The sequence below is a fragment of the Notechis scutatus genome, chromosome 1 (assembly GCF_049901735.1).
Source record: "Notechis scutatus isolate UNSWTSFEM ecotype Mainland chromosome 1, rNotScu1.2, whole genome shotgun sequence".
Taxonomy (NCBI): Eukaryota; Metazoa; Chordata; class Lepidosauria; order Squamata; family Elapidae; genus Notechis; species Notechis scutatus.
Window position 1 is genome coordinate 12136778 of NC_142009.1, and position 27219 is coordinate 12163996.

Sequence of the window (27219 nt, forward strand, 5' to 3'; positions counted from 1 at the left end):
GAGGTGAGGGATGAGGTCTTGGTGAGAGGCGAATCTTCAGGGTTGCTTTCAATTTGGGACTCACATCCAGAGACCATGTTCAAAACAAGTCACTTTAGAAGATTAACATGGTTGATTTGCAATTATATGAGCCTAGCCATGCAGGGAGACTCTCTTGGATGTAACAAGAAAATTTATTTGGCAATAAAATAAACCCTTACCTGATAGATCTGTCTGTGGTGTCTGGTATAGCTTAGTAAATTCATCCGGATAGTTTTCCACCCAGTTCCAAAATGCCTAGACAATATTTGTCAGAAAGCACAATTAAATTAGAATACCTTATGCCACCAGACTTGAAATTCTAAAACTAGAAAACCTTGAATTACGCCGTCTTCGGTCTGACTTAAGCATGGTATATAAAATCATACATTGCAATGTCCTACCTGTCAATGAATACTTCAGCTTCAACCATAACAACACAAGAGCACACAATAGATACAAACTCAAAGTAAACCGCACCAAACTTGATTGCAGGAAATACGACTTCAGCAATAGAGTGGTCAATGTCTGGAATACTCTACCCGACTCTGTAGTTTCTTCCCCAAACCCCAAAAACTTTAACCTTAGACTGTCTACTATTGACCTCACCCTTTCCTAAGAGGTCTGTAGGGGCGTGCATAAGCGCACCATCGTGCCTACCGTCCCTGTCCTATTGTTTCTCTTATTCTTTTATTTTTCTTATATGTACCCATTTCATGTATTCACAACTATGTATACACTTATACTTATTATCTTGTAAACAATTGGCAAATCAAATAAATAAAATAAAAATAAATAAATAAATAAATAAATAAATAAAACAAAGAATACATTTTGTATAGGAGCTACATTTCTAGATAAATGATGCAATCATGTCCTTTCTGATTTCACATGAGAAAGCAAATACAGAAAAGCAAACACATAAAATGTTCCGCTCTTTCTCTGTAATGCATAAATCAACTCAGAATGTAACTAAATGTACTACTGTACTTACTAAGTTACCATTATGATGTGTATGACAGAAAAGAACATCATCTAACCTCATAATTCTGGCTTTTTGCTTATTTTAAACTAAAAGGTTCTTTTAGTTCTTTTCTTAGGGCTCGTGTATGTTCAATTAGCATGGCAAACTAAGAGACGCTTAAAACCAACCTACATAAAATTCCAATAGTAAATAACATACATCTCAAAAGAAATAAATTAAAAATGCAAAACACTTTCTTTGTTTGGTAAAACACAAACAGCATATTGTAGTGTTTTTCAACCTTGGCTATTTGAAGACTCCAATTCCCAGAATTCCTCAGCCAGCATGACTGGCTGGGGAATTCTGGGAGTTGAAGTCCACACATCTTCTAGTTGCCAATGCTGAGAAACACCAGCATAGTGTAAGCGAGTCGATCAATTCTTTCTTAACAGTCAATTATTTCTTCATCTTCCCTTAACTTAATAAAGGATGGAGAAACAGCTTATCTAGTATTTATATTGCTAGACTAGGAACAGGGAGGCTGTATTTTAGGTACTGAGGCCAGCTGAATGACTTTGGGCCTGTCACTCCCTTTCAGCTCTTGGAAAAAAGGCAATGGCAAACCACTTTTGAAAATACTGCCAAGAAAGCTGCAAAGACGTGTCCACTAGGACCCACTTAATTCAGGCAACTACTCCAGTGTCCCAAAGGTGCTTTTCAGGAGGCAACTGGACTTTCTTCTTTTTCCTTTGAAGATGTTTCACTTCTCCTCCAAGAAGCTTCTTCAGCTCTGACTGGATCACCACCAAAAGAAAAACAAGGAAGTTCAATTGCCCCCTGAAAAAGCACCTTTGAGACAAACATGACCTAGATGACTGAGAATCTCCATAGACGTTTAACTACTCCAGTGAACAAATGCTGGTAAATCAGCCACAGGAAGTCTACAAAAGTCAGACTAGGCACAGACCAGCCAAAATATCAGTTTTCTGCTCCAATCCAACTGAACTCTTACTTCTGCTCTCTTTCCCTTAAATGAAATGTGGGTCCCCTTCCGGCTACAGATTCAAAATTGGAACAAGGGGAGGGGGCGGTGCTTCCATACTTAGTGAGACTACAGACTCCATTTCAATTCAGAGGCACTTTGGCCAAATAAAGCCAGGGAGAAAAGGCTACAAGGTAGGTGCTGTCTTGGGGGGGAAAAAGCACCTGAACCAAACATGTTTCTGAGAAAATGGTAAAGATTATTCTTCTGCCCAATTAAATTCTTCTTCAAGTACAGGTAGTCCTCGACTTACGACCACAATTGAGCCCAGTATTTCCCTTGCTAAGGAAGACACTTAAGTGAGTTTTGCTCCGGTTTATGACCTTTCTTGCCACAGTTGTTAAGTGAATCACTGCAGATGTTAAGTTAGTAACACAGCTGTTAAGTGAATGAGGCTTCCCCCACTGACTTTACTTGTCAGAAGGTGGCAAAAGGGGATCACTGCAACGGCATAGTTACGGCTCCCAAGAATCCAAATGTTGATTTGCATGATAATGGGGGATGCTGCCACAGTTGTAAATGTGAAAAATAATCATAAGTCACTTTTTTCAGTGCCGTTATAACTTTGAAGGATTACTAAACAAATTGTTTTAAGTCAGGGACTACCTGTAACTTTTTTAATTCACTTGTTCAGCAACCCCACCTTACCAAGGTGACTCTAGGCAGTGAATATAATTTATAAAACATCACCAACGAAAATGTATGAACACAATGATCAAAATATAATTTTAAAAAGAAAAAAAAATGCAGCTGAGGATAATTCCTCAACAACTGTTGTCAACAACTCTCTTGAGTCCCACTAAGATCGTCCGTGAGATACTAAAACTTTAGGCGATCTCATGAAGGGTCAAAGATGGATTCAGGCCAGACAAAATAAAGGAGTTAACTTCAACTCTACAAATCCCAGACATGCACAATGCTCACAAATGTGAATGACATAAAACTGACAAAGACTGACAAAAGTCAACAGTGAAATATGCTCTTAAAAGAAGTGAGCATGGCTCCCAATAAAATTTAGACTAGTTTTCTGCAGAGCAGACAGTCCACAGCAACTAGTCAAGAGAGCTCTACTGATGATGATTGCAGTTTATCATTTAATACCATTTGGTCAAGCAGAAGGATGCTATTATTTTTCCATCCTTCTCTAGGTAGCCACTGCAGGGCAGAATACTGGATTCAGAGACTCCTTTAATCCTTGGAATTTTTTTTTCTTACTATATATTCACTCAATTTGGCTACCATTTCTGGGCATAAAACAAAACTGGGCATGCACTGAAGATGACAGAAACATGTAAACACATCCATAGGCTTCTCTAATTGCACTGTTGGGAAACTCTACTTCTCTGCTCAAAGACAACCTGAAAAAGTTACAAGCAAGGGAAATAACATACCTTTTCAAGACTATTGATAACTGCCAGTTGTGCTGCTTTCTTGAGAGTTTTGAACTTAAAGACAGTGTCTGTAAAAATCAGAAAATGGGGAGTTCATATTGTAAATCAGACTTCACTTATCTGGTATCCTTGGAATATAGTCCCCATCATCTGCACGTAGCATTGTTAGGTGTGGAGGGGATGAAATAATTTACAGCCCAGCCTATGTGGAAAGTATTAACTGAGGAAAGCTTAGACCGGGATAAACAAAAAACAAAAATAGCCATTTGCTTTTATACATGTGGGCTTCCAATTTCAACCGTATCTTTTCAAAACATATAATCAGATGCACAGCTTTAAACTTTAAACTATCAAGAGCTTCGTTGCATACCTTGTAGTATCCGCTTTAATTTAATACAGTCCACACTGATGTATTGCAATAACTCAATATCATGGACATCAGCATTGTCTTCAGAGCACACTGTCAATTCCTGCAATCTGCAAAAATAAACACCCTTCTTAAAATAGAGGAGAAAGCTTGGGTGGTAAAGTGGAGAGAGATATTATAAGTGATTTTGAATCCACGAATGCAAAGGAATTGAAGATAACTCTTCAACCTCTAGAATTATGTTGAAAATGTACAGATGATGCAACAGAGTTAGGAACTCAGGATTTGAAATGATTCAATACAGGCAGTCCCCTGTAACTCTGTCTTTAACTTGAATTTGTATGCAAGTCAGAATGTGTACTTACAAATGAACTGCATGTTATTAAAATTGGCAATTGGGGTTGTCCTTCTGCGAGCCAACAAAACACAGAAGCCCCCCCAATGCTTTCAGGAACCATTGAAAATAGGCTGTATATTAAAAACATGCAGCTTCAGCAGTTCCTGAAAGTTCATCACCTTGAGAAAAAAGAATGCCACCCACCATTTTTAGTAATTGGCAGTTCAGTTGTATTTAGGGGTTGTCCTTAAGTCAGACTTTCTTAACTTGGGGACTGAGTGTATTTCCTTTTTCTATAAAGCTGCTGATCACACATCCCTACTTGAATGGAATTGCCTATTGATTTGACTCTAAGCCGCTCTACCATAAAACCATTTCTTGATTAAAAACTGGTAACGTTTCTATAAAGTTGTTTTAATCCCACCAATTTTATAAAGTGTAGTGAGAAATTTTACTGTGTCCACTACTCCATGTATGCTATGCTCTCCCCCTGCACAGACTATGTACTATATAGAAAATACTATGTAAATTACTTCTACTTTTTGACATACAAGGGCAACTAGACCAACACTTTGGCCTATGGCATAGAGCCACTACTTCACCATATAATGAAGTATCTGAATCAAACCTTTGCTCTATAAATATGAAGAGGAAAAGTATAATCAATTAACAGAAATTGTAATGGCATGCGGGAAAGACCTTGGGAGAAAAGATAAAGGGATGGTGCCAAAGGAATGGTCAGCTAAAAGGGAGCTTAGCCCACAGCTGCATAGTGGGTGCATCTAGAAGCTCAAAAGAGACCTTCCCTAACTTCTCAGAATGTAAAGGAAAAGGCAAGAGAATTGTACTTTCAGACTAGCAAGTTTCTGTTAATATAGCCTTACAATAAAAAAGAATGAGCTCATCGGGTAATGATTCCTATCCGGTTAACCCAGTAAGGCCGACAGCAATACAGTGTTAAGATAAAAGTAAAGGTTTCTCCTGCCTAGTTGTGTCTGACTCTAGGAGGTGGTGTTCATCTCCGCTTCTTAGCCAAGGGAGCCAGCGTTTCCAAAGAACTTTCTGTGGTCTTGTGACCAGCATGACTACCATAATGGCGAATCTATGGCACACGTGCTGGAAGTGGCACACAGAGCCATCTCTCTGGGCATGCCAGCCGTCATCTGTTGGTCTTCCAGGCTCCGGCGCCTGCAAGCACGCCAGCCAGCTGGTCTTCACATGTATGGGAGCGCGGGAAACTCTAAGAGCATCTCGGGAAGCTGAGTTTCTGGTTTTTGGCGTGCATCTGGTCTTTGCACGTGCATGCGTGCCAGAAACTGGAAGACCAGGTGGCTGGTGTGCATGTGTGTGCCAGAAACAGGAAGCTCAGCTTCCCCGAGCACACATGAGCACCGGGAAGCTGCTCTTCCGGTTTCCAGTGCTCCCTCACACACACGCTCCCATTTCAGCACTCAGTGCCGAAAAGGTTCGCCAACACTGCCATATACCAAGGTGCACAGAGCGCTATTTCCTTCCCACCAAAGTGGTACCTTTTTATCTACTTGCATTACATGCTAGGCTGGCAAGAGCTGGACCATATTAGCATCATGCAGCACTCGGCTCTGGAACCTGGGCTGTGAAGGCTTCAGCATCTTTAAACGCTGAGCATCCCCTCAGTGTTTGTATCCCCTACAGCGTTACGTATATGCTATTAATTTATATGCAATAAAGTCACTAATGAATTTTCCATGAGTACAGTTCCTTGATATCATTCACAGCTCCAGAATGAAGTCTGCCAAAAAACAAAACTTCCAACCGTTTATGCCCTGACCCCAATTCAATTATTTGTATAATTAAATTTACATGTCTATTTTCTTATTTTCTAAATGACTCGTGTTCTGGCCAGGGAGCTGCAAATAACTGAATCAGGTATTCAATGAAAGTTTGAGGGTGGGGGAACCCTGGTTGCCCATGTTTCAAATCTATAGAAGCATATCTGAAAACAGAAAGACTAAGGGAGTTGTTCATTTCATCCAGGCACAAAAATATTTAATTACTCCAACCTGTCATGGGAATGTGATGGAAACCCCTCTGTTTAAAGCAAAAGCAGGGCTCTCCAGAGAAGCAGCAGCAATATTACACTTGCAGATGGGAGTCAAATGGCCACCTCTTTAATGCCTGTGCAACTGAGATCACAAATTAGAAGCATCAATTGAAATCAGCCCCTACCCATCTTCCCAACCAATACAGCTAAGATGAGGAAAGAGGGTGCCGAATGAAATGGTTCAAGAAGCATTATTGTTGTCTCCTGTCTCATGGCCCCCTCCTATGAATATCGGGTGACATGATAGTAGTGTTCCAATATCTAAGGGGCTGCCACAAAGAAGAGGGGGTCAACTTATTCTCCAAAGCTCCTGAAGGCAGGATGAGAAGGAATGGATGGGAACTAATCTAGGAGAGAAGCAACCTAGAACTACAAAAAATTTTTTTCCTGACAGTTAGAACAATTAATCAGTGGAGCAGCTTGCCCCCAGAAGTTGTGGGTTCCCTCCTCACTGGAGGTTTTAAGAAGAGATTGAACAACCATTTGTCTGAAATGGTATAGGGTTTTCTGCCTGAGGAGAGAGTTGGACTAGATACTAGTAGACCTCCAAGGTCTCTTCCCTCTGTTATTTTGAATGAGACGTCATCTATCCTAGACACAAGCTGTCATTAAGACATTTAGTAGAAAAGAAAAAGTCCACTTCCTTCAAAGCTAGATGCATGAAACAACTCTTTGGAACAGATGTTACAAAAGGTTTTCAAAGTTTAACTGACACAGCCTTTAATCATAGATCTGTCACTGTGATGACTAGGGCCCGAAGCTTTTCCTATCCAGAACATATTTCCACTCAAAAACTTGGCCTAATCCCATGCCTTTTCGGTGCACTGGAGGCTACATTTCCCAGAATTTTCAGTCAACATGGCCAATTGTGTAGATACAAAATGTGGAAGCTTTCCGACAAGTGGCATGTTTTGAATGCACCTGGTCTTGAAAGCTCATATTTTAAAGAAAATACTAGTGAGAATGCTTCTCACCATCATATCTATAACCTAGGATGCCCAGTCAATTTTTCCTTTTTTTTTTTTTTTTTTGCTTTCCTAGGCAGATAGGCATACTTTCAAATAAAGGATTGCCTTGTGATCACCAACCACTTTAATTTCCTTAGGAAAAACATAAGCGTAGAACTATTCTCAGCAGTAGTTTATTTAATGTATTAAATATAAATTTTAAGAGGGTGGCAACTTGCCACATTATTTTCAGTTAAAAACAGACCTTTGCCCGTTTTCTATATTTATAATAGTTTAAATGGAATCTCCAGCTCAACACTATTGCTGGTCAAAAAAGATACAACAAAGCAGTCTCCCTCAGATCAGGAGGCTTGTCTGCCACGATCTTCTAATTTAAATACGGCGCTCAAATACAGGAAGTTCTTGACTTGTGTATCATAATGGAGCCTGGGATTTCCATCATAAACCATGACAGTCATTAGTCGAGGTATCGATATGACCAGGCCCTATTTTGACTTTTTTTACAGCAATTTTTAAGCAAATCAATGTACCCCTATGGGCGAGTTTGAAGGAGACTTTAAGTATAGAGTAGTTTGTCTCTCAGCAATCTTTCCACTTTTATTTTAGAAAGAGAAAAGAAATCACACCAAAACTTGGCTGTTGACCATCAGATCTTAATGGTGCAATCTTGAAATGGGCCATACAAAGCCCAAAGGCTGTCAGTCTTTTTCAAGGACAGACAGCATGGGACGGAACTGGGATCGAAGTAACAATGGCCTCTGTGTCAGAAATCAAATTATGCTAGTGAGATCTATTATTTTCATTGCTGCACATCTTTTTACCCATCTTCATGTGCGCTCTTTCAAATGACAAAATTAATGTAAACCTTCACTGATAATTGAAATCCAAGCAAACAGCATACTATAAATAGATTACAAGGGCACAGGAGACAGGCTATCTTGGGTAGCAATATTTCATTCAACAATGTCTTTATCTTACAGTAAAGTATCCTACAGTCAGAGGGTGCCAGCACAACTTCAATGACATTTTAAAGAATGGCCCGGAAGTAAGACCTCCTCAAGCACTCACCTGGTAGAGATACGGCTGAACACCGCATTAAAATTGTTGCAGCTGAGAGAAAAGAGAACCCCAGAGGCAGAATTGCGTAACTCTGTAGCATGTTGATTCCCTTCACGGTAGGTGTGGATAAAATGGCAGATCTCTGGCAACAGTTGCTTGACCAACATTGTCTCATCCAGCCGCATGGTGTCTTTGGGTTGCTGGAAGACAAATGTTGAGATGGAATTGCCATGAGGCATTTCCATGGCTCTGATATTCCAGAGACCAAGGAAGTATCCTTTACTCGTTAGGCATCCAAGTATTTTTCTGTAAGGAAACTACAGAAATGTTCAAAAGCACAGCTGATTAAAACCTCCACTCTTCTGGTTATTTACCTAACTATGTGTGCTTCTAGGACCCAGTTGGGAATGTCTTTGTTTACCATGTGGTTTAGCCAGTGGTGGTATTCAAATAAAGTTGCCACTGGTTCAGTGGGCGTGGCTTGGTGGCCGCGCTTTGCGCGCATGCACACACCAAACATGCACTTTGTGTAGGTGCAGAGGCGTTCTAACTTGCCTCCTGCAAGCCTGCACGATGCTGGTTGCTGCTGCAGCTGCCGCGCGGCGCTATTTTGTGCCGTGCAAAGCAGCTGCGCTTTGAATTCTGGCCATAAAAGTGAGTATGGGAGCCCGGGCAGGCAGGTGGGCCAAACACAGAGCAGCAAAGAGAACCGGTTCGGTCTCCACTGCTCATCGCCGCTACCGGCTCTCCAGAACCAGGCAGAACTGGTCGAATACCACCACTGGGTTTAGCCGTTAACAGCCGTTCCATACCCCACAAAAGAGTCTGGAAGGTCAATACTTTTCATGGAGGATATAAGTGAGTGAAAAGCTAGAGAGAGTTCCTAGAGAGGACTCTAGGAAGAAAAGAGGTCATTTAAATCCCCAGTCAGCTGTTTCATTGACACAGCTAATTCATTTGCTTACTTATAGGGCAGAGATTGTACACTGTTTCAATCCAGGGGAATCATTGATTGGGAAAAATATTTTAATAACACACATGTCTATGGAGATTTTCAACCATCCAGATCATGATTGTCTCAAAGCTGATGTTTAAAAGGCAACTGAGGTTTTTTTTCCCCTTGAAAGCATTTCACAAGGCTTCTCGGATGTGAAGCAAAACATTTTCAAGGGAAAAAAAAAACACAAGAAAATCCAGCTGCCTTTTGAACAGCACCTTTGGGTTAATTGCAAACACAGCAGGAGCTATCTGAAGCTAAATCTAAATTAGGATTAGTTGACTGGCTCCACTGACCTTGTTTCTTTATTCACACAATGTGCTGGCCACATCCGGCAAGCACCAATTAGGCATGATATATGAACAAGGCCACCCTATGTCTGAAATATTGGGAAATATGTTAGTTAATTGTGGAAAAATACAGTACATTGGCCACCCTCACAGTCAGGCTAATTTGCTGCAGGGATTGATGCCGTTTCTTCAGAAATTTTTAAGACGGCTAAGCAAAGCAAAACAAGACACTGTGATCCTTTTTAGCATAGTATTCCACTGTAGAGGAAACTGTACGTTTCTCTCTTTTTCTGCATAAGGACTATTCTTCTACAGCAAGTCAGACTGAGCTAAAATGGAATCAGCCAGCTTGTAATTCAACGTTTTAGAAGATACTCATTCACTTCTTTAGTATGCTATGTGAATAAGACCACTGTGCTAAGTTAATCTGAGGAGCATAGCATTTTACGTGAAAGCAATAGTGACTTGTGTTAATGCAGTACATATTTAGGATTAATAATGTTGTATACCTTTGTAGGAATCCTTAAGACTATGAACTTAAAAACAGATGTCTCAATTCCCTTCAGATATTGGTTGTATCCCTAAATTATGCAGTACCTTTCTATCAATTAACTTTGCAATCTCTTTGAGAAAAAAAAAAGATTGATCATAAAGGATAACAGCAAAATGAAGCATAGAATTTAGAGAAGGAGTGGGAAAACTATGGCTACTTAACAACATGTGGACTTCAAAGCTCAGAATTCCTGAGCCAGCCATGCTAGCTCAGGAATTCTGGGAGTTGAAATCCACAGGTTGCAAAATTAAAATAGTTGACCACCCATTTTAGAACATCTGTCTGTCTGCCTGGAAGCATTTCTGCTTCTTGAGGGAAGGAACAAGACTGATAGAGACACTAACAAGCAAGAGAATACAGATAGTCCTCAACTTATGACCGATTGCTTAGCAACTACCTGAAGTCACGACCGGTTTCCCAAAAAAGTGCTTACAACACAGTTCCAAAGTTACAACATCTACCTAACGCTGGTCACATGACTGCATTTTTGGCACATGGCAACAAACCTCCCCTTAAAGGCAATTGTGGTCACACGACCACAATTAGCATCCCACCCCTTGAAACTGGTGTTTATATTCATTTTCTTGGGTGGGTGGGTGGGGAATGCCCCATTGCAAACTTAAATCCTGTAGAAAAAGACTGTAAAATTGGGTGTGATCATGGCCATCACAAATTTAAGACCTTAATTATCAAGCTCAATTATGGTTGCAAGTCAAGAACTACCTGTAGTCAGCTCAATGCCGATGGAACCATATCGCTCCGGTCACCATCTTTATATTTAAGTTTATTCATCTTGAATTTGCAGGCTAAAATAAGGCAATGTTGAACATTAGGTAGTCCTTGACTTACAACCATTCATTTAGTGACCGTTCAAAGTTACAACAGCACTGAGTGTCAGAAGGCTCCTTGGGGTGCTACCCTACAGGGCCAGAGAGCGGGTTAATGGCAACTAAAGCAAACAAAAGGCTTTTCAGTGGTAACCCCTTCCCAGCAGAACTCTCTTCCCAGGGATGCTCAGACAATGCCAAGTCTGGGCAGAAGACTAAGCTTCTGCGTGCCCGGATTTTCAAAGTGCTTCCTTTTTATGGAAATTTAATGCTTCACATCAATTCTACTTGCACTTGGTTCTTTTACTGTGGTTTTATTTTTTTCCCCCTTTGGAAATTCTACTGTAAATAATTAATTCAAGCCCTTTGCAGCACACCGGGTGGAGCCGGGCTGAAGCCTGGTGGAAAAGTGTAATGCAATTAAAGAACTAGAAAGGGCATGCTAGGTTGCTCTGTTCTTCAGAGAAAGGTGCAATTTAGTTTCACAACACTATTTACAATTACTGGTAACACCCTTTCTATGCCAGCCTCCACCCCCTCCCAAATTAAATAGCAACCAAGTCAAGAGAATTGTCAGCAGAAGTAAAACTCACCAGAAAAGGGGGAAAAAAGTCTTATTCCAGTCCAAGCTGAAATGAGACAAAATTATTGGCAATACAGTTAGCATCATCGTTTTGAGAGAAGAGTTGAGGTTTCTGAAAAGATTTGTAGAGTTCCAAACACAAAGTACTCAGACTTGGGCTTTTGCAGCATCATACTGTATTTGGGTGAATCATTAAGTAGTGTGGAAGGAAAAGCTGGCAATGGCCAGCAGGAGCTTCCATTTCTTTCTTCCCGTGTGTGTGTGTGTGTGTGTGTGTGTGTGTGTGTGTGTGTGTGTGTGTGTGTGTTCAAGGACAGTCAAAGAGCAGTAAACCATACCTGATTTCCAGTTATAAAAGTAAATGCTGTGTCGGAGAGTGAGAAAGAGAAAGAGGAGAGGAGGAAAGGGAATGAGAAAAGGGAACAGTGGGAAAGGAGAAGGGTGAGGGAAGAACTCGATCAGGGCAAAAACTCAATCAGGGCAAAGCAATAGACACAATCTACATAGACTTCTGTAAAGCCTTTGAGTCAGTGGTACACGACAAACTACTCCTAAAACTAAAATCTTAGGGTATCTCTGGACAACTGCATAACTGGATAGAAGAATTCCTGTCAAACGGACAACAAATGGTCAAAATTGGGAGTGCCCTATCAAATTCTGTACCTATCAACAATGGTGTCCCCCAAGGCAGTGTTCTAGGACCAGCTCTCTTCATACTCTACATAAATGACCTCTGTGATCATATTAAGAGCAACTGCGTTCTCTTCGCTGATGATGTAAAGCTGTTCAACACCACAGACAATACTGCTACCCTCCAAAAAGACCTCGACTATGTATCAGAATGGTCAATCAAATGGCAACTTCAAATCTCAACAAATAAATGCTCTGTCTTACATATTGGCAAAAAAAATCAGAAAATAAAATACAAGCTGAATAGTCAAGACCTTGTTGATGATCCAAGCTCTGTAAAGGACCTTGGAATACTCATCTCTAATGATCTAAGTGCTAGAGCCCACTGTAACTACCTAGACAAAAAGGCATTAAGAGTTGTTAACCTAATCCTACGGAGCTTTTTCTCTGGTAATATCACACTCCTAACTAGAGCATACAAAACATTTGCTAGACCAATACTCGAATACAGCTCATCAGTCTGGAACCCATATTACGTATCTGATATTAGCACAGTTGAGAAAGTCCAGAAATATTTCACAAGAAGAGTTCTCCACTCCTCTACTCTACTCTTTGCAGAATAAATTATGCCACCAGACTTGAAATTCTAGACCTAGAAAACCTTGAATTACGCTGCCTTCGGTCTGATCTAAGTATGGTATATAAAATCATACATTGCAATGACTTACCTGTCAATGAATACTTCAGCTTCAGCCATAACAACACAAGAGCATACAATAGATACAAAGTCAAGGTTAATCGCACCAAACTTGATTGCAGGAAATACGACATCAGCAACAGAGTGGTCAATGTCTGGAATACTGTACCTGACTCTGTGGTTTCTTCCCCAAACCCCAAAAACTTTAACCATAGACTTTCTACTATTGACCTCACTCCTTTCCTAAAAGGTTTGTAGGGGGCGTGCATAAGCGCACCAATGTGCCTACCGTCCCTGTCCTATTGTTTCTTTTTATTTTTCTTATAGGTATCCATTTCATGTATTCATAATTGTGTTTATACTTATACCTGTTATCTTGTAAGCGATTGACAAACCAAGATAGATAGATAGATAGATAGATAGATAGATAGATAGATAGATAGATAGATAGATAGATAGATAGATAGATAGATAGATAGATAGATAGATAGATAGATAGATAGATAGATAGATAGATAGATAGATAGATAGATAGATAGATAGATAGATAAGATAGATAAGATAGATAAGATAGATAGATAGATAGATAGATAGATAGATAGATAGATAGATAGATAGATAGATAGATAGATAGATAGAGAAGACGAAGGGAAAACCAAAAGGAAGGAAGGGGAAAGGAAGGAAGGGGAAAGGAAGGAAGGGGAAAGGAAGGAAGGGGAAGGGAAAGCAAAAGGAGAAGGGGAAGGGAATGGGGAGAGGAAGGAAGTCGAAAGGAAAGTAAAAGGGAAAGAGAAGGGGAAGGGGAAGCAAAAAAGAAGAAAGGGAAGAAAGGGGGAAAGGGAAGAAAGGGAAAGCAAAAAGGAAGGAAGGGGAATGAGAACGGAAGGAAGGGGAAGGGAAAACAAAAGGGAAGAAAAGGGATGGGGAAGGGAAGAAAGGGAAGGAAGGGGAAGGGGATGCAAAAGGGAAAGGGAATAGAGAAAGGGAAAGTGAGGACTCTTGCAGTCTGTAGGATGCCCAGCTGCTGGTAAAGCATCTTCCTTCAACCACCACTTCCAAAAAACAGTGACAGACTGAGGGACCATACAAAACCAATGCTTCAGCAGCAGGTCAGAATATCATCTGATAGCAAGAGAGGCCAACTAACTTGAAGATGACTAAACAATGGCTCAAGACTTGGTCATGAGCTTGGGCAACAAAGAAGTACGGAACTGTTAAGATGTCTTAGGAATCATGCATAAGTGTAGACATTAATGTAAGTATAGCACAGATATGTAATAAGTTAATTTAGGTAAGTTTGTTAAGCTTTTCGTATAACAAAAGCCTCTGGGGACACTGCAGCCATCTTAAATACATGCCAGTTGCCAACCATCTGAATTTTGATCATGTGACCATCACATGACCATGGGGATGCTGCAACGGTCATAAGTCACTTTTTCAGTGCCATTGTAACTCCAAACAGTCACTAAACAAATGGTTGGAATTTGAGGACTATTTTTATATACTGAACAAACTCCATGAGGATTGGACTATAGTCATCCTTTCAGTTTAAATAATATTGCATCAGCAGTTTCAATTACTTTTTTTCTTTTCTTTTCTTGATTTTCTATAATTAACACAACAGTGGGTTTTGTTCTTCTAAGTAGTTGTCATTCAGGACAAATCCAACAATATTGGCTGACCTCTTGGTTCTTCCTTGCCAATGAAAATCTATCCAGGATTCAATGTAAAATTCTATACCTAAATGTTCAGCTAATGGCCTTTCAATAAGCCAAATGAAGGGTGTCTTTTTTATATCTGTGGGAAACAATGAATTCTTTCAGGGTCTCCTTAGTGTTAAAATAGTTGGCCTCATAGGATTGGAAGCAACCATCAGGATAAAGTGCAGCTTAGCAGGCACCTGATGTTGAAGAAAGAGCAGACTTCACAAAGGAAAAAGGAAATCAGAGCCTACACACAGGAAGAGACCAGGAGTTTCCAACCTTGGCAACTTTAAGACTTGTAAACTTCAATTCCCAGTATTCTGGCTGGGGAATTCTGGGAGTTGAAGTCCACAAGTCTTCAAGTTGCCATGGTTGAACACTCCAGCAATAGACCATCAGAACAGAGCCAACACAGGTCACCTGATTCTTACAGCCAGTTTAGTCAATGTGCAAATATTCTCAACTGGACCAACCTACTCCAAGATGTTTTGACATGCAGCCATGCCAACCCACATATCCCTCCCTACTAGTTGTTTATGGTGAAGTTACTGTAAGGTGGGTAGATGAGGCTTGGGTTTGGATTCTCAATTTTTGGCAGCAAAGCAATTCTTATAAGTATCTATCTCATGTATTCAAAACTATATTTATTCTTATACCTGTCTCTTGTAAGCGATTGACAAATCAAATAAATACTAAAATACTAAATACTAAATAAAGATCATTATTGATAGGCTCAACCTCTCTATATCTGTTCTCTTCAGTGCCTCATCTTGTTTTTCCTAACAGTATCTTATCTGAGTATTCACAAGCCACTGGGAAGACATTTTCCCAAACATGAATGCTCCAAATGTGTTGGGCTAGAATTCACTTCACAAGGGAATGATAGAAAGTTGTGTCCAACATATACAATGAGATCAGAAAGAGGTAATATAGAATGTTGTTTATACAAGCGTCAAATAACCCAAGTCTTCTGTCTGCTGTGGCTTGGAACTCAATCTTTCAAAACCATTTGTGGAGAATCACAGGCAGCTTATGGAAGATCTGATTACATTAAACTTGGAACTGCATTGAGGAAACCTTCAGGAATAAACATATATTCTTCAATTTCACAAAGCCCAGGTTTAGCTTTACAATTCTGCTTCATACAAGACACTAACTAATGAGTGACATTCCCAAAGAAACAAGGGTGGGGGCAAGGGGAGTGAGAGCTGACTATCTCCGAGAACAGAACCAAATAAAAATTGGATTTTTTTCCCCCAGAAAGTACAAGATGACATTCCCTCTGGAAGTTTAACAAACCAAAGAAATATAAACTAAGAAGCACCTGCAAAAGTCATCTTTAACAATGGGACAGATGTTTCATGAGTACAGTGCAGAACTGAATCAACCTGAAATAAAACCAGAAAGTCAAAGGAGAACACTAAACTTATTTTGCAGTCACTAAACTGGAGTGCTCCTCATATGATATTACGGTATACATGACCCTCGATTTACGATCAGTATTGGGTCTGGAATATCCACTGCTAGTTGTTAAGGTAGTTGTTAAGAAGTCGTGCCCGATTTTATGACCTTTTTGCCACAATGAAGTGAATCATCCGGTTAAGTGAATCATGAGCTCATTAAGCAAATCCAGCTTCCCCCACTGACTTTGTCAGAAAGGAGGTCAAAGATTGCAATCACATGACACTGCAACCATCATAAATACATGCCTGTTGCCATGAGCCCTGAATTGTGATGTGACTGTGGAAATGCTGCAACAGTTATATGTGTGAGAACCATTGTAAGCCACTTTTTTCAGTGCCATTGTAACTTAGAACAGTTGCTAAACCAATGGTTGCAATTCAAGGACTACCCATATACAGTGCCTATCACATTCTTTAAACTTTGATAATACTATCTGGGAGCACCGTCAGTTTGAAGTTTCTCTTATAATAGTCAAATGTATTTTTTTTTATCCATCTGGGGCATATCAGAGGCTTGAAGTGTAAATTTCCAATTTACAAAAAAACAAAACGAAATGAAAAAACTATTCCATTTAAAGGGCATAAGAAAACCCACGCAGAGCTGAGCCATACAGACATTGAAAATAAATGCACAACGCTTCACAACTAAGCTGAGGTATATATCATATTTGTTTATTTATTTAACAGATTTTTGTTCCATATTTTAAAATCCTCACTTTTTACAAGCAACTTTGTACTTCAACTTCAGGAAAGCAACAAAACAAGATTGGAAGTTTACTAAAAGTAACCTCCAGATTTGTTCTGCTTACAATTCTCAGAATTCCCACAATTCAATTACAATTCTCAGCATTCACAGAATGCACTTTAGAAGTTGCAGCCAAACATATCTGGAGGGCACCTAGTTGACCAATGCTGTATTAAAACAATAAAAAAACATTACACGCATAAACTAACTGGTGTTGATGTCAACATCTTGTTAAGAAAATTACAGGCTACTCACCCCAGCAAGACACTTTTCCAGTGTATCCAAAATAATCAACTGAGAAAGATACAAGTTCTTTTCAGCAGCTTCACTAAATATTCTCTATAAGAAAAAAAAATCAAAATATTAGTTTAGTTTTTGGTAACAAAGCTGACTTATACTGTCACCCACCCCAATCAGCACGCTACTTCCAAAAGAACATAACCTCCCTGATACCCTCTATATCTTTTGAATGAGCAACTTTATTACACTTCACAGATCCTCCAAACGTAACAAAATAAAAACAATAAGATAAAATATAGAGCAAAATAAAGTAAGAACAATCTATCCTCTACACAATAATCGGTAATCAATCCCAAAGTACCATTTCTGCAAGACTGCAAAAATAAATTCAATGACAACTTTGTGTTGTTTTAGTGTCTTTGTCTGCCAGAGTTTTACATAAAATTCTTCTGGTTATTCGGGAAGTTACCTAATGAGGGGGTGTTAGAAACTTACTATGAGATGAAAGATTACAGAAATTACAATACCGATGGGCCTGTAGCTGTTAAATATTCTTTTCGAGAGCTTATTATGGTTTCTCTTCTGTCCTGTCACATCCCAATCCTCTGATAAGCTCACACATACTAAATCCTTATATAACTTTCAAAACACGGTGCTATTATTCTCCTAACATTAAATGCCGAAGTCTAGAGCAGTGGTCTCCAACCAGTGGTCCGGGGACCACTGGTGCTCTGCGAGAAAATGTTGGTGGTCCGCAGAGAAATGGCCATGTAGGGGGCTGATTTAGCATCCACAATGGACAGCATAGCTAGGGTTGACTCCTGCTGCTTCTCTCCATTAACAGGCGGCCAAGCTATCTGCAAACTCTCATTTCTCGAGGAGCGCTCGCTGAAGTGGCGTGGGAAACTTTGGTCGGGCTTGAGAGATGAGAGTGACTCCGGCTGCTTCTTTCCAGGGTCCGGGAAGCATAACAAGCGGAGAGAAGCAGCTGGAGTCACTCCCATCTCTCAAGGAGCCCAGTCGAAGTTTCCCACGCCGCTTCAGCGAACACTCCTTGAGAGACAAGAGTGACTCTGGCTGCTTCTCTCTGCACTACGGACGCTTTTTAGCGAGGCCCAAGCGGTAGGAGACGGGGGCTCCCTTGGCGCCACCAGCTGCTGCAAATATACCACGGCAAATGCAGAATGCTGATTCCGCACAAATGTGAGTAGCGCTTTGCTCCTGCACCTTCCAGCCACCGCTTTGCAATGTTTGCACCGCCCGCCCCACCACCGCCGCAACAGCACCATTACCTCGTTCCGGCCAGCGAGGGCTGCACTCCTTTTTGTACATTGCACCACCTGCAAAGTTGTACATTCCACGTGCCATCCCCCTATGGCGGGGATTTTCAGCCCCACCACAGGCCGGTCCCATATTCCAGAGCTGTAGTAGTCACAGGACTGGCCCTTTGGTCATCCTGGAGCAGCTCCTTTATGGCAGGCTGGTGCACCCAGGTGGAGGAGCTGCTCCGGGACGACCAAAGGGCCAGTCCTGTGACTACCAAAGCTCTGGAATATGGGACCAACTTTCCCACCAACGTCAGCAAGCCACCGTCAGTCTGCCCATCTTCATTTTCCTTCACTCAGATTGACCATTGTTTTGTAATAATTACACTAACTTTAATAATTTTGTGATGATTAAACAACCTTTAAAGATTTTGTTATGATTAAATAAGCATTCGTGATTTTGTTATAATTAAATAAGCATTTATAATGTTGTTATATTAAATAGGTGCATTTCATATTAATAAAATGGAAGTTCTCTGATCATTATTTTACAAATGTGTTTATTTTTTTTAAAAAAAAATCATATTAGTGGTCCGCAGGATTTAAAATTATGAATTTGGTGGTCCCTGAAGTCCAAAAGGTTGGAGAACCCTGGTCTAGAGAGACCTACTATTTCCAGCAAGAAGACCCTAATTTCAGTTTTTCCTCAGCAAAGGACAGAGACAGAAGGACAAAATAAGACATACATCAATACACAAGCAGTTCTTTTCCCAAAAGAAACACTAGCTACAGAATCAAATATTTAATCATTTTTCCACCATGGCTTCAGAAGCTGATGGAGTTGGCAGAAATGCCCAAATTGACTGTTTTGATCACAGAAAAGAATATAAGTACTTTTGTTGGTACATGAAGGTCACTTCTGGACTTTGTGCTTGAGGTGTGGGGGGGGGATGAAACTTTGACTTGGGGTTTTACTGATTATACTGATTTGTTTTTATAAACGACTAGTTTATATTATTATGGAAAAGTAAAAAGTTGAGGTTTCTTCTTTTTTCCTTCCCCCCATTTCTCTTTCTCCTCCCCCCACTGTATTTTCTATTTGCTTTTGTATTTTTGTATCTTATTCTATAATCTAATAAAATGTTTAAATAATAATTAATAATAATCAATCAAATAAGCATTTCCACTGGTTTTAATCACAAACTGCAGCCATCTTATTCTATGTCACATACACTTCAGATATCCAATGTTTTATATAAAATTACACTTTATGGGTTGTTGTTTTTTTGCTTTTTTGCTTTATATAAGGTTCCATTATATAGACATGAACAATGTTATTTATCCTGGTTTTACCAAGGATAGAATTGATCTGTATTTAGCCTGTCTTCATCGGTGGGGGGAATCTTTGTCATATAACTTTACAGATAGGAAATGAATGTAATGTATTTTCTCAGAGCTTCTAATTATAATAGGCATCCAATTCTCATAAAAATAAAACAAGCCAATATATATTTATCTATCTACGTAGACTTAAAAAAATATTTCTCTTGCTCCACATCAAAAGAAGTTTAAGTCAATGAGAAAATATCTCTTACCATGTTGTTAACATTTTTTAAGATATTTGTGAGGCCACTAATAACCAGAGAGAACTTATACTTGGAAATGTTGATGAGACATTCCTTGTTATGTTCCGTGCTGACTTTGGTGTGAGTATTCTGCTGGCTAGTTTTGATCGGAAGCTGCAATAAAAGGAAGTTTGGAAAGCTGTTATACAGAAGAAAATTTACAGTATAGTACAGTTTATTATGTAAGAATTAGAGAGCAAGTTTGGCCTAATGGCTAGGGTGCTGTCCTAGTAACCAGGAGACTGCGAGTTCTAGTCCTACCTTAGGCATGAAAGCCGGATGGGCAACTTTGGACCAACCCATTTCACTGGGTTTTTCGTGGGAAAAAATAGGAAAAGGAAGGAGTATTATGTAAGTTCACTGCCCTGAGTTACTTACAAAGTAATAAGGGCAGGATAAAAAAGCAAATCAAATCAAATCAGTCATTCAATAAAATAAATGCATCATAGGTCAACAATCAGCATTTTCTGATTGTTACCACCATTTTCATTTTCTTAAAATTTTGTAAAAATCAAAACATATCAGAAAAAGGCAGCAGCAACCACTTCCAAACTGGCCAGAAACAAAACCAACATGTCCACATTGCACCAAAAATCAATCTCAACTTCAAGGACATTTTATTTAATTAACATGGTTTAACTTTTATTTAATTACAGCTCTGAGCAAACAAGTCCCAGGTCTCCCCTCCATCTTTGGAGTCACACCAAGGACTGCAATACTGTTTCTCTCAAGAGTAAAGGCAATTTTAATGAATATTTGACCCCCTTGTGACAGCCAGACAACAGCTAAATTATTATCTAACATAGGGGCAGGGGGCCACAGCCACTCCAAGATTTACTTTAGTAACCAATGGCTTTTTTTAAAAAAAAAAAAATGAAGAACCTTGATTTAACTATATCCGATATTTTACTCCCACTCAAAAATAGGCTTATTGGACTCAATAGGACTTTTGGACAAATATATACAATAAAAGTGGACAACAATGTGCCTTATCAGTTTCTTTTTTATTATTTTTTATTGTTCTTTTTCACATTTTACAAATCTTGAACTTAACAACTGGACATGACATCATTATTACATATATCGATCACATACATATATACATTTATATACATTTGTCTACAATTTTCTTATCTCTAACATTCTTATTTCTATTGTTCAACCATTTGTACCACTTGTCCCAAACTTCATAATACTCTGACTCTTCTTTATCTGTTAATTTTAACGTACGTTTATCCATTTCAGTACAATCTAAAATTTTCTGAATTACTAATTCCTCTCACGGCATGTTATTTTGTTTCCAACATTGTGCAAATGCTATTCTTGGTGCTGTCAATATATGTAGTAGAATATATTTAATCGTGCCTTATCAGTTTCACAGGATTCTACTCTCTCCCACCTCTATTTATCATCGACATCAGGGTTTCCCGATCCCCAGGCTGTGGCAAGCCAGCAGCCAGTCCGGGCAAACAGGCAAATCCCCATCTGTGGGATGCAAGCAGCTTGTGAAAAACCACGTCCCCTCCGGTCCATGGAAAACTCTCTCTCCACACAAACAGTCCCTAGTGCCCAAAAGATGGTGGGGGTCACTGATCTACATGAAGCTATTAGGTGACAGAACCCATTAACATCAGGTTAGGTATCATTACTATCTCTGCCCCAGGTCACTAAATGATTCCATCTAAATGCTTTCCCAATGCCCGAAGATTTGGGATCTGGATGGGGAAAAAATTGACTTCAGCTCAACCTTGACAAGACTAAATAGCTGTAGGATTTAAGGCTCCTCATAACTAGTATTTTTCCATCACTGACTCTGGATGGAGTAATACTCCCTCAGACAGAGTTGGTATGCAATCTAGGGTCATCCTAGAGTCACAAGTGATAGTTACTGCCTATTCCAGATGAAGGAGCAAGCTTCGGACCCTATCAGTGAAGAATGTCCCACAGTGGGTTCCAGGAAACATCATTTCTGTACGTAGTCCTCAACCTACAACAGTTTGCTTAGTGACTATTTGAAGTTACAACAGTGCTGAAAAAAAAGTGACATATTACCATTTTTCACACTTATGACCACTGCAGCATCCCCATGGTCATTTGACTTACATTTGGATGCTTGACAACTGAGTCACATTTATGAACTGATTCATAATTATGACCACTGCAGTGTCCCAAGGTCATGTGATCCCCTTTTGCAACTTTCTGACAAGCAAAGTCAATGGGGAAGCCAGATTCCCTTAATAACCATATTACTAACTGAGCAACTGCAGTGATTCACTTAACAATTGTGGCAAGAAAAATGGGACAAAACCCACTTAACATTCTCACTGAGCAACATTAATTTTGGGCTCAAATTTGGTCATAAGTTGAGGGCTTGTATTGTGCTACCTGTCTTGTTACCATCCTGCCTTCTGATATGGACAGCCCCCCACCCCTTACTGGCCTTTTCAAAGACTGTGAAGACTTAGCTAATCCCAGGGTGGGGCCAGAGTGTTAATAGAGGTCTGACTTGCATGCAGCTGTCCTTGACATGTTGTTAATGTGATTCTTTATGGGTTTCAACCTAATTAAATTGACTGGGAAATTGATTTTGTTTTCTCCTCTTTGCTGCCTTCGATGATGAGCTGTCATGTAAATATACTAAAAATAAAAGCTTCTAAGATGTAGCATGTCAACATACTAACCAAAGGGGAGTTGACAGCTGCAGTCTAACACACCTGGAAACATCAAGTTGAAGAAAACTGATCTCCTCTGATGTGGGAGTAACCAATGATTAAGTTAGTAACATGATTGTTAAGTGAATCTGGTTTCCCACTTACTTTGCTTGTCAGGTCACAAAAGGGGATTACATGACCCCGGGACACTGTAACTATTATGAATGAGTCAGTTGCCAAGCGTCTGAATTTTGTTTGCTTGAGCAAGGGGATGCTGCAACAGTTCATGTGAAAAATGGACTTTTTTCAGTGCCATTGCAACTTCGAACAGTCACTAAATGGAGTGTCGTAAGTCAAGGATCACATGTACTGAAGCTGAATGTTAATTTTCCTTACCCCATATACCCTATGGTATATTCCCCATCTTATATGCAAAAAGGAATGAAAAACATACAACTCCTATCATTCCTCTCCTGATTTTTTATTGGGAATAGTCACATCTCCATAACTGTGTACTAGGAGTAAGAATACAGTAAATGTTCTCTGAAAGATCTCCAGATGAGTGGTAGCACCCTTGACTGTTTTTAAGGGAAAATGTTCAAAGAGTTCATGAATTCAGAGCAGGATGAGGATGGTGCGTTTAACGTATTTCTGGAAAACTACCTGCTGACACAAAATCTACTTTTCACAATTTCTGCTAGTTTGGAACGATGCAGAAACTGGTTATGGCTGCTATCCCCAGGCCAACACATCCTTGTTCTACATCTCAAATCCTGTTCCTACAAGGTGAATCTGCTGCAAAATTCAAGATGCAGAGAAAAAGTGGGAATTTCAATCTAAAACTACCCAACCTCAAGGATGATGAAGAGATGCCACTGAATTGCAGAGGGCCCATAAGCCCCTGAAGTTTTGTGGCCCAATTCAGTACAGGTAGTCCTCGACTTACAACCACAATTGATCCCAAAATTTCTGTTGTTAAACTCACTTAATTGTTATGTGAGTTTTGCCCCATTTTACGACCTTTCTTGCTACAGTTGTTAAGTGAATCACTGCAGTTGATAAGTTAGTAACCCGGTTAAGTGAATCTGGCTTCCCCAATGACTCTGCTTGTCAGAAGTTTGCAAAAGGGGATTGTGTGCCTCTAGGACACTGTAACCATCAATATATATGAACCAATTGCCAAGAATCTGAATTTGGATCACATGGCCATGGGGATGCTGCAAAGGTTGTAACTTTGAAAAAGGGTCATAAATCACATTTTTCAATGCCATTGTAACTTTGGTCACTAAACAAACTGTTGTAAGTCAAGGACTACCTGTATAAGGAATGAGCCCAGTAAGACCTTAAGCTTATATGGAAGCACTCCTGTCTTCTCTATGAACATAACCATGAAGAGACTTTGCAAGATTTTAATTTCAGTTTTTGCTTAACTGAAACTTAGGTAAGCAAATTTGAAATTATAGTTTGTTTGCTCTAACCCCCCTTAAAACAACAGTTTGAAAATTAAATGGAGCTTAAACCCAAACTATAATTTAGTGCAAGAAAGCAAAAAAATGTGACCCTAATGACATAAATAGCCAGTCTGCAACACCTTTGGGACTTCCAGAGCTCCAAAGATTACAAATAGCCAAAATTCATTTCCAGATTCTCTTTTACATTTTTACCATGGTTTATATTTACTACAAAGGTAGTGATATTTTTTCCTGAGCTGTACATTTTTTTCCTGTTCTCTTGGGGAACAAGATAGCTGCAGAGCCCACATATGCAGGAACAAATCTGCAACTTTTTTTGAAATTATTTTTGGGATGTTGGGAGGGAATTCACTCAAAATAACTGGTTTTAACTTGCCAGATACTTGGGACATCGATTTCGAGTATTGCATCAGTTAAATAAAAGCATAACAGTTGCAAAAATGAGCAATTTGCCATCAAATTTCAGGAGCACAATTTTGGAGAGTGCAAAACCTGGGCTGCATGCTACAGGCTACTCAGGCCTCGTTTAGGGAACCAACTACATTTGGTTGTGTTTGCACAAATACATGCTACTAAAACAAAACAAACTTCATTACCATAAAATCAGACTACACTCTGTGGCATCTAAGCGGGGTGGATAAAAACTGATGTTTTTTTTTAAAAAAATGGGTTTTTTTTAAAATTTAAATCAGATTTTTAATTTTTTTTATCAAATTTATTTTAATAAAATGCTTTTGGAGGAAAAATCTATCTAAAGGTTGTTTTCTATTTAAGATATATCAATAATGTAGTTTATTCAGCATGAAATAGAGCTTAGTTATGTAGAATGAGGCTGTATATTCTGCAATATTGGGACTGTTGGTAAGTCAACAGTGGGTCGGAGGAGGAGCTGCTGCGGGACAGAGATGACAGTTGTTCTTTAAAAGTTATGATTTAAATTGAGTTAATTAAAATCAAGCCTTTTTACTAGTGATTTAAATCATGATTTAAATCAACGATCTAAATCAAATCCAGCTTGCATCTAACGAAGAGACTATCATTGTTAAAACTTTTCATACCTGGAATATCTGAAATTTAACTCGTTATATTCATCATCTATCTTTCATATAAGAGATTGTAGAACTGTTCAGTTTTTAAAAACTCCAATCCTGTGATTCACGAAAGAATTCTATATGATCCTCTTGTGTCAAAACTCAAAGTTTGGAGAAGTATGTGGTAGTAGAGATAAGATGTGCAATGATTCCACAGACCCAAGACACTAATCCTCTTCCATGAACACTAGTCACTTTGTTGCAAGCTGCATCCCCACATTCTTAAAAAGGTCACAGACCAATCATTTCCCTTATGCGTCATGTACCAGTCAATTGGTTGCAAGTAACCGTCAACTCTAATAAAATTCTTTTCAAAAGTCCACTTTGAGGAAGTTGGATTTTGGATTAAAGTCAACAGCTTTGGATCAGAGCAATATATGACCCATGCAGCTGTACCTAATACACACACACACACACACACACACACACACACACACACACAATTTGACAGGAAATATGGATGATTTTTAGTGGCAGGAACCTCATGGCAATACTTTCCTCTCATTCCTTAACAAAAATTCTGAACACTCCAGTCTACACACAGGAACTCTGTGCCATTGAACAAAGCAATTATGTCCAACTGTTAAGTCTCAGAACACAGGCAGTCCTCGACTTAGAACAGTTCATTTAGTGACTGTTCAAAGTTATGTCACTGAAAAAAAGTGACATGACCATTTTTCTCCCTTGGAGTCATGAACAAAATTCAGACACTTGGCAATTGACTCATAGTTATGACAGTTGCGGTGTCCCGGGGTTGTGATCCCCTTTTGTGACCTTCTAACAAGGTCAATGGGGAAGGCAGATTTACTTAACAACCATGTTACTAACTTAACAACTGCAGCGATTCACTTAACAGCTGTGCTGAGAAAGGTTGTAAAATGGGGCAAAACTCACTTCTCACTTAGCAAATTGCTTAGCAACATAAATTGCTTAGCAAAATAAATTATGGGCTCAATTTTGGTCATAAATCGAGGACTACCTGTACTGTGGCATAATTTTAGTTAGACAGTCAATGATCAACTCAGCTAGCACTCTTGTTTCACAGATATACATATTTATATAGGCCAGGAGAAATTGTTTTACTCCACCACCTATAAATTCTACTTGGAAATCTGAGTTTTTCTCCAAGTCACCCCCATTTTATTTTATTAAACCACAACCATGCCAATCCAACAACCTATAGGTAGTCCTCAACTTACGATCACAGTTGACCAGAATTTCTATTGCTGAGCAAGATGGTTGTTGTTAAGGGAGTCACATTCAATTTTACAACTTTTTGCCATAGTTGTTGAATCCAGCTTCCCTCATTGACCTTGTTTGTTGGAAGCCAGCTGGGAATGTCACAAATGGCAAATCACATGACTCCACAATGCTGCAATCATCATAAATACAAATTTTGATCAAATGACTGTGGGGATGCTACAACAGTCATAAATGTGAGAACTGACTGTCACTTTTTTCAGTGCCATTGTAACTTTGAATGGCTGCTAAACAAATAGTTGTAAGTCAAGGACTACCTATAGTAAATTGCCATTTTTTAGAAACATAGCATATGTTCCACATCTTTGTCCATCTGAACCAGATGACCTGCTCTAACCAGCCTTCAAAAGTTTTTACAAATGTCAGGCCAATGTTTTTCTTCTTAATCATGGCTTTAGAAAAAAGAACATGAAAATGCCAGAGATTACACCTGAGGCCTGTTTGCCTGCAAGCCATAAGCGCTATTGTGCCTCCACAAATATATATTACAAATAAGACAGATGGGGCAAACTAATTGCATTCAGATAAAACTATAAGCCAGAATTTCAGAGAACCCTGCATAATTTTTTAAGCTGTTCTGCTGTCTATTCCTACCTACCTCGTTCTGTTTTGTTTTGTTCACTAGATGATACACAAGACTTCTTGACCATTTTTTTTCAAGTTTGTCTTTTTGTGTGTACAATACAATAAAACATAACAAAACAATAACATAATATAACATAGAGCCAGTTTAATGTAGTGGTTACTACAGGAGACTGAGTTCTCATCTCATCTCTATGAAAGCTGGCTGGGTGACTTTGTGCCAATCACCAGGAAGCTGTGAATTCTAGTTCTGCCTTAGGCATGAAAAACAGTTGGGTAACTTCTTAGCCCAACCAATTCATAAGGTTGTTGTTGT

The 27219-nt window shown here is 39.3% G+C and overlaps 1 protein-coding gene across 5 annotated transcripts in view; it reads right to left on the reverse strand.

The window, feature by feature from the left end:
* Positions 1-27219, reverse strand: part of NF1 (neurofibromin 1) — a 201282-nt gene that overhangs the window by 168079 nt on the left and 5984 nt on the right. For all 5 annotated transcript variants that reach the window (XM_026680434.2, XM_087957081.1, XM_087957072.1 and 2 more), the window contains exons 2-7: positions 19818-19961; positions 16973-17056; positions 8239-8429; positions 3786-3892; positions 3416-3483; positions 201-276 (exon numbers count right to left, since the gene is read on the reverse strand). In XM_026680434.2, the coding sequence (XP_026536219.1) occupies positions 201-276; positions 3416-3483; positions 3786-3892; positions 8239-8429; positions 16973-17056; positions 19818-19961 (670 nt within the window). The remainder of the gene's footprint in view (positions 1-200; positions 277-3415; positions 3484-3785; positions 3893-8238; positions 8430-16972; positions 17057-19817; positions 19962-27219) is intronic.